Genomic DNA, 11,649 nt, shown 5'->3' with positions numbered 1-11,649 from the left:
ACCTCAGTTAATGCCAGAATTCTCACCACAGCCTAAAGTATTGGTTAACTGATCTTTCTTAACTGAACAATTGGTATTTTGTGTTTGTTCTTTCTTTAGGAAGCAAATTTGAAGCAGCCAGCATCAATTTTGATAGGCCCAAGAGGGAGAGAGGTGTTTCCTCTGGATGTCCATCAGGATATTCTACCCAGGCATCAAGATCAGACCTCCACCAGGGACAAGGTAGAACAGAAAAAGGAGAGAGTCCAGCAGGAACTGAATTGTTAAGGGTTTAATTTGGAACTTGCAAAGGTTGTCCTCAGCTAGACTTCGGAAATGACAGAAAGTATGGCTTTCTGTTTTATTCCATATTTCACATTATCTCGAGTTAAAAAAATTACTGTAAGGCTCTCAATAAAGCCTATAGTATTATTACTATCATATTACTCCTACTGGACAATTTATAATTAGTGTTTTTGTTTTCTTTTAGAAAGTACGCTTCAAGGAGTCATATTCTGATATGTCAAGTGAGAAAGGGAGAGAAGACTATTCTCTGGCAGGTTATCAGTATCTGCCTCCTAAACTCCAGGACCAGACCTTCGTCAGAGATCAGGTAGAGCAAAATAAAAAGGAGATAAACAGAAGATAAAGTAACTGGATTTTATATATTCTCAATAATCGGTAACATGAAGTATAGAAACAGGTGCAAAAGACCCTGGTCTGATGAACTATATCAACCAAATCAGTTCTGTCATTTAGAAGGTTGATAGATCACATTCATATTCTTATTGTAGAATCAAACTATTTTAGTTTACTAAGATTATGCTACAACTTGTGCTGAAGCCCCCAGTATTACCACCAACACACTGTTCCTACATGAACAGTGTGGGAAGTTGTGGCAGATCCTAAATTACTTAACATATGGGGAGTTTGTCAGACTACTCTGTACATGGTTTAGGATTAAAAATTCAGGTTTACAGAGTTGAGCTAAAAGTGTTACATCCTTAAAAAATAAATAGCATAAAATAAAAGTATTATATCCTTGTTCAAGTTAAAATGTATCAGAATATCCTCACCTGGTACCATTTCCCTGGAGTTCTCACTGAAACCTACAATATTATGATTAGCATGTTGCCCTGGTCAGACAGTTTGCTTTTTATTTTTATTCCTTTAGAACATGTTTCTCAAGCAACTGCCATCTTTTATGAGAGCAGAGAGAATGAGCAATGAATTGCCTCTGGAGTATAATCAGTATGTTGAACCTAAAACCCAGGACCGAGCTTCCCCTAGAGAACAGGTAGAGCAGAATACAGGGGGAGGACTCTCCTTCCTAAAAGAGTAACAGATGAAATTACTTAAGATTTGGGTTGGAGCTTATCAAGTTAGTTCACATGGAGGCTACATAGAATTAAAGCTTCTAGAGTGAGGCTAAGAGCATAACATTTTCAGCTATTTCAAAATGTGCCAGACCTAAAGTCTGTCCAGGTGAGAAAGCATATCTGTCGTTTGGGTTGACCAAGAGACAGGGTTCATATAATATTGATTGATTAACAGTAGACATTTGCATAAGCTCACATCCTGGAGCATATTTGACTTTTCTGCATTTAGTTTTATAAATACCGAAGGGCTTCTCCTCTTAGCCAACTGAGTACACCAAAACCAGACATTCTGCTCTACCAGTTTGCAAACCAGTTATGAGGAAGGATAAAACAAACTGTTTGCCACCTCAGAACTACCTGAACTTTACCACTGCTAGTTTTTGTGAATGGAGTTACTGGGGACATCTAGTAGGAGTGCTTGTGGAAATGACACAAGCTTGTTTCCTAGCTGTACCTTGGGAAAATGCTAGCAACATTGTAAAAATATTACTTTGTTGCCTTACTTCTTCCAAACATATTATTGAATAAAGAGTTACCCATGCAAAAAAAAAAAGAAAAAAAAGTACCAGAATAATCTGGGATTTGCTTTAAAATAGTCCAGGAAAAAAGTGGGAAAAGAGACAGATGGAAAAAAAATGTTACTAATTATTGAAGTTGGGGGTTGGGTATCTTGGGATTCATTATACTATTTTCCTTCCTACTTTGATTTATATATGGGAGTTTTGTATTAACACATGCAGGCACACATGCACACCAACTCTGGTATGTTATCCTCCCCTAGTATCATCATTTTGGAGTTGTCACTGATGTCATTAGTTGTCACTAATCATTTCTGCTTAAATAGTTTTGTATTTTGTTGTTCCTTTAGAGCAAGTATATCAAGCAACCCTCATCTTGTGAGAAATGGGAGATTGAAAGAAGAATTGCTTCTGGAGTGCCATCGGTATGTTTCACCCAGTGTTTAAGATCTCGCCTTTCAGGGCGCCTGGGTGGCTCAGTTGGTTAAGCGACTGCCTTCGGCTCGGGTCATGATCCTGGGGTCCTGGGATCGAGCCCCGCATCGGGCTCCCTGCTCGGCAGGAAGCCTGCTTCTCCCTCTCCCACTCCCCCTGCTTGTGTTCCTGCTCTCGCTGTGTCTCTCTCTGTCAAATAAATAAATGAAATCTAAAAAAAAAAAAAAAAAGATCCCGCTCTTTGGGGGATAAGTAGAGCAGAGCATAGTGAGGAATAAGTTGCTTAGATTTTGGCTCAAGTTTAACAGGGAAATATAGTAACTACTTGGGGATTTAGTGTTAAGGTCAGTAAATAGTGGGCAAAGCTATCCTGTCCTCTAGTTCTGTGATGTATCATACCATTCTGACCTGTTGAAACTACTTCAGGCCTCTTCACTGAGGCTTTTACCATTGCCCTGGCATGATGCTTCTGCTTCAACAATTGATGTTCAATGTTTACGTTGTCTTTTAGCACAGGAACTATGGGCAGGCCTTACGTAATATGACAGATGAGAGATGGAGAAAGGAGTTATTTCCAGAGCACCACAAATATGATTTACATGATATCCAGGATCCAGGTTCAGCCGGAGAGCAGGTAGAGCAGAGTGCAGTCAAAAGTAAACAGAAAGTAAATCAGTTAGAGTTTGATCTGGGCTTGCCAGAGCTATGCTTCTAACAACAGTGCTCCTGTTGCTTCTGGTAGTGTTCTCTCTTATTAATACTATTAATAATATGAGTAACAGCTTACATTTGTTAAGCACTTTCCATAACTAAAATAGTTCTAGAACTTTGTATCCATTGTGTCATTTCTCATTCTCACAATAATCTGGGGAGATAGATACTGTGATTATCCTTGTTTTATAGATGAAGAAACATAGGACTGCTTTGTGGATACAGTTAAGATCCATAATAGTGGCAAGGAGTGTAATGTCTACTTTTATGCCATAATGTATGCGACTAATCTAACAGACCTGTATAGAGTATGTCAGGGCTATCCCTGCAGCATTACTAGCATTATGTCACCGCTCACATATTTTGGTGACTGCTTTTGTATTCTTTTAGAGCTTATACTTCAGGCAGCAGCCATCTGTTGGGACAGCTGAAAGATGGCAAGAGGATTTGCTTCTGGACGACCAGCAGCATCTGCCAGCCAAGCACCAGACAGAGGCTTCCAGCAGAAGACAGGTAGAGTATGAGTAATGGAATTTAGGTAGGATTGCAGGCACCTACAGAGCTGGGAGTGGTAAGGCTGAGCAACAAACAGATTCTTGTTTTAGTTCATAGTGTGTAAAATTTGTCCTGACCTAAGATTACTTTAGTGCTCTCCCGAAACCTAGGGTATTGGAAAAACTGTATTTTATATGTGTGTTCTTTATAAGAGGTGTATTTCTAATGGTCATTGTCTTTTATGGCATGAGAGGGGAAGAAATGTGTGGTTTCTGAGGGAGAGGGGTCAGGAGGATCTTCCACCCAATGGCCAGGCCTAGATCTCCATCGATAGGCTAGTAGAGCATAAGACAGGATCACCAAGAAATAAGCTGTTCAGGGTGTAGGCTGGAGCTTATTAGGGTTATATTGCCTAAGCTTCGATGTACTGAGTTAAGATCTATAGTTTTTCAAGAAAACATTACAATAATCTGGCCTCCTAAGATTCCTCCATGGCTTAACTGAAGTCTAGCTTATTCCCACTAGAATTGATCACTGTCTAGATAATTTCTATCTTGTGATTTTATGTTATTTTAACAACAGAGCCTTCAGGCAACCAGTGTTGTTAGGATATATAAAAGAGATAAAGAGACATTTCCTCTTGGCCCTTTTAAGAGAGCAGCAGGAGAAAAGGAGCATAAAGACAGAAAGTAGGATTTGGGCTGAGGTTTTCAGGACTACACTGTAGCTCTTTTATAATTTTTAGTTTGTCTCTATTAGGTTGGCCTAAAGGTACACTGTCGTGTTTTATTCTACATCGTTACTTATATGTCCCGAAGTATGCCAGGCTCTTTCCTACCTCAGGTCTGTTGCATATGTTTTTTCCTTTGCCTGGCTATCCTTCTCTTTTTTCTTCACAAAGCTGGTCTCTTCTCGTCCTTTAGGTTTCAGCTTCAATGTTCTCTCCTTGGAAAAGACCGTCCCGACCACCTTATTAAAAATAGGTCTCCTCGCTTCTGTTTTTCTCTATCCTTGCCTTCTCTTTCCTTCTCACTACACAAAACAATTTGTAATAATTTATTGATTTAGCATGTTTTCCACTGGTCTGTAAGCTTTATGAGGAGAGGTACCACACCTGATGTGTTTACCAGTGTATGGACAGCCTTCGTAGTACAGTGCCTGGTATTGGATAGTCTCTTGCTAAATATGTTTTGAATTAATCAATTAAACATTTATTGAACACCTTGTTAGGTGTTAGCCATTGTTTAGATGCTAAATATCAAAGATACAATTGTGAATCAGACACAGAACTCAAATTTCAGACAATCTAAAGAAGAGAGACTGACACATAAGCAACATAATTAATGGTGGAGGGTGCATAGGGCATTAATTGAGCATGGAAGAGGCATACCTAACTCTCTTTGCTTGAGGGTGCTGCCTTGGTGGTCAGAAGCTCTTCTTCTTGTCCTTCTGCCATACAAGCCTCGATCTCCTGGATCAGTCCTTTCTCCTTTTAGGCTCCTGAAATAATCCCGCCTTACTGGAAAAAACACTTTAACAGTGTAGATTTAGATCACAGTCATACTTTGGGCTTATGGTCACAGCTGCTGTGTCCCCCATGCTGCTTAGCATTTTTCTTGCTTGCCCTTTGTCAGCTCCCTCTCCTATGGCCCACACTAATAATAGTAAATCTTAAATACTTTGTAAAGCTCTTGCTACATCCCCATACTCTCAGACTTTGATGAAGAAAATAGAAGCCATCATGCACTACCTCCCTCAGCCATTTGTTTTTTTGGCATTCTTACCTGTTCCTACTATGTCAGAAGAAGAGTTATCTGTCTTTGGACCATATTCTGGATTCTCTTGCCATCCTTCGGGGTCCAATTTTGAATATTATATTGTGAGACTCTGGCTTCTGTTGAAATCCTCTGAAGAATGTTGCATCTTTTGTTTATTTGTTCTAGCAGGCAATCAACCTGGTTACGTTTATGTTATAAGTTCTTTCTCACCTTCTGTGAAGAGTGGCTCCAATGTTAGTTCAATTTTCAAAGCCTTCATTATACTCCTTTAGGTCCATCCCATGCGTGCATAACTCAGGGACGATTTGGGGATATACGCCAATTCGTACACAGATTTGAGGAATCTACTTTTCTAGCTCATTCCTCCTCAGGATACCCAATCCCTACACTCTCCAGATACCACAGGCCACATTTCCTGGAATCTTTAGTTAGAATCAGTGAGACAGACAGGTCCATAGTGAGCTTACCCCTTGCCCAGTGCTGAAAACCTGGTTTTTCTTTTTTGAAAGCAGAAAATGTTTCGTTTTTATTGTAGCAAAAGTAAACACAAACAAAAAGAATAAATAACCCAAAATTCCAGAAGTAACTACCATCAGTCTCTGCTATGTATCATTTTTGGATTTTATCTATAACAAATAAATAATTTTAAAAATAATGAGGTATACAGTCAATTCTTGTTATTCACGGTAGTTATATAAAGTTGCCACAAACATTGAATTGGTGAATACTAAACCACTGTTCCTAGGGGAAATACAGAGTTAGTTTTTTGTGAGCCTCTGATCACAATGTTTTGGTCACTCATCAATACCTAACTTTATTTTATGTGAATTTCTGTTTAACAATACCTTATTTAATATATAATGTTGATTTATTAACATGCACTCAGAGCCAGTAACACTATAGCTTATTCCTGAATGAGCTCATGTCATACATGTATTTTCCCCATAAGGCACATCACAGCCTTCTTTTTTTTTTTTTAAAGATTTTATTTATTTATTTGTCAGAGAGAGAGACAGCGAGAGAGGGGACACAAGCAGGGGGAGTGGGAGAGGGAGAAGCCGGCTTCCTGCTGAGCAATGAGCCAGATGTGGGACTCGATCCCAGGACCCCAGGATCATGACCTGAGCCAAAGGCAGACGCTTAACCATCTGAGCCACCCAGGCGCCCCTCATCACAGCCTTCTTATGCTCAGGAATACTAGATAGTACTTCAACACTGTGCTTGGGAACCATTTTATTTTATTTTATTTTATTTTATTCTGTTGTTTATTTTTATCTCTTTAAAAAAATTATGTATTTTAGAGAGAGAGAGCAAGAGAATGAACCAGGAGAAGGGCAGAAGGAGAGGGAGAGAAATCTTCAAGCAGACTCCCCCTGAGCTCAGAGCCTGACGCGATCTGGGGCTCAATCCCAGGACCCTGAGATCATGACCTGGGCTGAAATCAAGAGTTAGACACTCAACTGACTGAGCCACCCAGGTGCTCCGGGAGCTATTTTAAATAGTGAAATCACCAAGAAAAAGCACAAAAATGCAAAAACCTTGGCACTAAATAGACCTTGAAAAGAATACTTGTTTACAGTTTGAAGGCTGAAACAAAAAGAGCAGAGCATCACCTTGTTCAACCTTAGCTGGCAACATGCATATCTGGTGACTCAAATTTGTCACATGTCTGCAAATGACCATAAAAGCATCACAAGTGTTAATTTTGGGATTACAAATAAATTTTAGTGAGTAGGCAAATTCACAAATAAGGAGTATGGAATATTGAGGATTGACTGTAATTTATATACCATATAATTAACCTATTTAAAGTGTACAGTGCAGTGTTTTTAGTATATTCAAAGGGTTGTGTAAAGTTTGCCACAATGAATTTTAGAACATTTCATCATACCCCAAAAGTACTTACCCATTAGCAGCCAATTCCTTTTTCTTCCACCCCCCAACCCTAGGCAACCATTAACCAGTTTCTCTGTCTATAGATTTGCCTATTCTGGACATTTCATATAAATTGGATCATGACCTTTTGTGACTGGCTTTTTTCATTTAGCATAATGTTTTCAAAGTTCATTGACCTTGTAGCATATAGCAGTACTTTATTCCTCTCATTAGATAACATTCCATTTTATGCATATAGCACATTTTATTTATTCATTCATCAATTGATGGACATTTGGATTGTTCCTACTTTTTGGCTATTATGAATAATGTTGCTGTGAGTATTTGCATACAAGTTTTTCTGTGGATATGTGTTTTCATTTCTCTTGAGTATACCAAGGAGTGGAATTGCTGGGAATATGGGGACTCTATGCTTAACCTTTTGAAGAACTGCCAAACTGTTTTCCAAAGCGGCTGCACTGTTTTTCATTCCTTCCAACAGTGTATAAGGGTTCTAATTTCTTCACATCCTCACCAGCACTTAATGTCTTTTTAATTATAGCTATATTAATGGGTGTGAAGTGGTATCTCATCATGGTTTTGATATATATTTTCCTGATGGTTAATAGTGAGCATCTTTTTTTTTTTTTTTTTTAAGATTTTATTTATTTATTTATTTGACAGAGAGCTAGAGGGAGAGCACAAGTAGGCAGAGCAGCAGGCAGAGGGAGAGGGAGAAGCAGGCTCTCTGCTGAGCGGGGAGCCTGACGCGTGGCCCAATCCCAGGATCCTGGGATCATGACTTGAGCTGACGATGGACACTTAACTGACTGAGCCACCCAGGTGCCCCATTAGTGAGCATCTTTTCATGTCTCATTGGCTACTTGTATTCTTTGGAAAACTGCTTATTAGATTATCTGCCCAATTTGTGATTGAGTTATTTGTCTTTTGATTATTGAGTTTGTGAATTCTTAATATATTCTCCATACAAGTCCCTTATTAGTTACATGATTTACAAATGTTTTCTCCCATTTTGTAGGCTCTCCTTTTCTTTTCTTGATGGTATCCTTTGTAGCACAAAAGTTTTTAGTTTTGAAGAAGTCTGAGTTACTTTTTCTTTTGTGGATTGTGCTTTTGATGTCCTATCTAAGAAACCACCTAATGCAGGATCATGAAGATTTACTCTTATGTGTTCCTCGAAGAATTTTATATCTCTTGCATTTAGGTCTGTGATCCATTTTGAATTAATTTTCATATGTGGTATAAGGTGGGAATTGAGCTTCATTCTTTTGCATGTGAATAGCCAGTTGTCCCAACATCATTTGTTGAAATGCTTATCCATTGAACACTCTTGCCAAAAATCAGTTGATTGTAAATATAATGGTTTATTTCTGAACTGTCAGTTCTGTTCCATTGATCTATAAATCTATTCTTTTTTTTTTTTTTTTAAGTCTGTTCTTATGCCAGTACCACACTATCTTGATTACTGTAGCTTTGTAGTAAGTATTGGAATTGGGAAGAGTGATTCCTCCAACTATGTTCTTCTGTTTCAAAACCATCTTAGCTATTCTGGGTCCCTTGCATTTGAATTTAAGGATCACCCTGTCAACTTCTATGAGAAGTCATCTGAAATTTTGATGGAGATTGCATTAAATCTGTTGATCATTTTGGGGAGTACTGCCATCTTATCTGTCCTTTCATGTCTTTTCATTCATTTAGGCCTTCTTTAATTTCTTCCAACAATGTTTTGTAGGTTTTAGAGTACAAAATTTACACCAACTTTGTTAATTTTAAGTAATTTTTTGATGGTATTTTTAATGGATTTTTCCATTAATTTCATTTTCAGATTGTTCATTGCAAGTATAAAGAAATACAATTGATTTTTGTATACTGATCTTATATCCTGCAACTTTGCTAAAAGATACATAACTTTTAAGCTAAAAAAAGTAATACTAAGCTTTCATTCTAAAAGTTAGAGATCATAATTTGACCCATAACAAAGTAGGTATACCAAGTTATGTCATAAGGCTTTTCTAGTAATATGGGGGAAAATTAGCTCCAGTTTCCTCCCTTCCATGTCAGTTGATGTTATAATATTTTTAGGTTCTTATTTGGGCTCACACCCACCTAAAGAGTTGTGTACATTGAAAATGATTACAGATTTGAGATAATAAGGGATCTGGCTTTATATCCTGGATTCAGTCCTAAGCAAACTCAGAGTGATTTCAAGTGACCACTTTAGAAGAACTTTCATTCTGAACATTTTGATTTGTTATGAATTCACCCACGTTTTTGACCTGAGTCATTTCCTTTGGTTTATTTCTTCTGAATCTGCTTCTTTCGTTCTTTTTTAATTTATTTTATTTTATTGATTTTTTAATTGTTTGATTTTATCCAGTTGAGGTTAAGTTTGCAGGAGAAAAGAAACAATAGATGAAAATATCAAAAGCACGTACAGGGCTAGCTTTTGGCAATTTTGTCACTTTGTGTGACTGGACTTCTAACAGGTTTATGATGACTATCAATCAAAATTGAACACTGAATTCCAAATTCCACTGACACTCCAATCTGGAGTAGATCATGAAGAAGACAAGAAAGAGGTACGTAATGATAATTGCTTTTGGACACCAGTATTTCTACTATAATAGTATATGTGAAATTGGGAATGATTTACTGTGTTCTTACACATTAAGAGCCTGTACTACAAATTCCATGGATAAAGGCAAAGAAGTTACTTGAGTCATTATAATGTGTTGAACTTTTCTTCCAAGCTTCTAGGATTTAGGATTCCTTGATGTGAAATCAGAGATCTGATCCTAGTGAATTTTTCCCATTAGTGTGTATTTGTCACAATAACTTAAAGGAAGGGTTTTAACTTATGACTTCCCTTTTTTTTTTTTTTCCTTCTTAATCTAAAGTTGGTTTAAACCAACAGTTTTTAACACTGCCCATGTGCCAGAATCAGATGTGGAGCTTTTTTCAAAATACAAATGCCTGAACCCAAACAGATATACTGATCAGTATATGAAAAGGTAGGTTTGGGGCATCTGTGTTTTTAAAAAAATACCACTGATGCTTGTGATGGCCTCAGCGTTAAGAACCAGCTATTAGACTTTTAATAATTTTTACCAAAAGGACATAAGCTACTCAAAGGGCAAAAACATGTCTATGTGTACACCAGTGCCCTTTAAGTAGCTTGTGTCCTTAAAAGAGAATATATAAACCCAGAGAATATATAAACCCACAGGGCAATAGCACTTGCTTTTATTATACTTGCTCCCCTTTTTCTGGGCGGGGGGGTGGGGCAGAGGGAGAGGGAGAGAGAGAATCCCAAGCAGGCTCACGCCCAGCACAAGCCTGATGTGGGCCTTGATCTTACAACCCTGAGATCATGACTTGAGCTGAAATCAAGAGTCGGACGCTTAACCGCCTAAGCCACTCAGGAGCCCCTGTACTTGTTCCCTTTGAAAGTATGATGCTCAGATATTCCTCAGTCCTTCTTCCCTCTTTATTACCATATGAGGCTAGGCTTAGAGTATACTTTTGTGATGTGGTTTTAATTTTGAAAATTTAAAGTGACTGTTGTTCTTTTATAAAATACCTCTCACATTCTTTCTTTGGCCCTGCTTCTATAGTACTTATTATTTGGAAATACAGAGTAAATATAGTAATATATCTTATCATATCAAATACAGTCATTTCCTCAAGTGCTGTTGACAAAGGACTATACTAAGGGCAAACTAAATTAGTACTTCTTTCTCTGATTTGTCTGTAATATCTAATAGCTGTGTGCTTGAGAATACAAAGCTCTTGCTGTATGTGATATTATCCTAGGTCACCATAAAATAGGAGGAAATTAAGGACTTAATTCGATGTGACTTTTGTATCATCTAGCATATCTATGGCACAAGGATATTCTCCTTCCTTGGAAAGTCCTCTGAGAGCAGAATCTTAACAGTTTTTTTTTTATTATGTTATGTTAGTCACCATACGGTACATCATTAGTTTTTGATGTAGTGTTCCATGATTCGTTGTTTGCGTATAACACCCAGTGCTCCATGCAGTACATGCCCTCCTTAATACGCATCACCAGACTAGCCCATCTCCCCACCCCCCTCCCCTCTGAAACCCTCAGTTTGTTTCCCGGAGTCCATAGTCTCTCAACAATTTTAACTTCTTTCCTTTAGCGTCAAAAGCAATACCTGAGATATAGACGACTTTTCATGGATATTGAGAGAGAACAAGTAAAAGAACAACAAAGACAAAAAGAACATCAGAGGAAAGTTGAAAAGTAAGTTCTTTGATCCTTACTATGAGCCTTAAATTACCAGTTAAGATGATCTTGAAAGCTAAGTTTTAGAAATAATCAGGCAGTGGTTTTGCCTTCTGATCCATAGTGGAAACAATGGTTTTTTATCTGGATAGACATATGAAAGGTAGTTAAGAGCTATGTTTTTTTAATAGACTTTTTTTTTTTGA

The 11,649-nt window shown here is 37.8% G+C and overlaps 1 protein-coding gene across 13 annotated transcripts in view; it reads left to right on the top strand.

Moving 5' to 3' along the window:
* CCDC15 (coiled-coil domain containing 15) overlaps positions 1-11,649 on the top strand; it is a 61,602-nt gene that overhangs the window by 18,578 nt on the left and 31,375 nt on the right. For 10 of the 13 annotated variants that reach the window (XR_014138870.1, XR_014138869.1, XM_081799186.1 and 7 more), the window contains 6 exons: positions 100-222; positions 470-592; positions 2,227-2,301; positions 3,413-3,535; positions 9,678-9,770; positions 11,358-11,461. Coding sequence is in view for 11 of the 13 variants with exons in the window: in XM_081799186.1 (XP_081655312.1) it covers positions 100-222; positions 470-592; positions 2,227-2,301; positions 3,413-3,535; positions 9,678-9,770; positions 11,358-11,461 (641 nt within the window). In the remaining 2 variants the exon portion in view is untranslated. Of the gene's footprint in view, positions 1-99; positions 223-469; positions 593-2,226; positions 2,302-2,822; positions 3,378-3,412; positions 3,536-9,677; positions 9,771-11,357; positions 11,462-11,649 lie in introns of those variants that run through there. The other 3 variants (XM_081799192.1, XM_081799193.1, XM_081799194.1) reach the window with 2 other exon arrangements.

The sequence above is a fragment of the Leptonychotes weddellii genome, chromosome 11, assembly GCF_054177405.1.
Source record: "Leptonychotes weddellii isolate Sample4059 chromosome 11, ASM5417740v2, whole genome shotgun sequence".
NCBI classification, from domain to species: Eukaryota; Metazoa; Chordata; class Mammalia; order Carnivora; family Phocidae; genus Leptonychotes; species Leptonychotes weddellii.
Note: the sequence above shows the minus strand (reverse complement) of the source record. Positions and strands in the feature narration are given on the sequence as shown.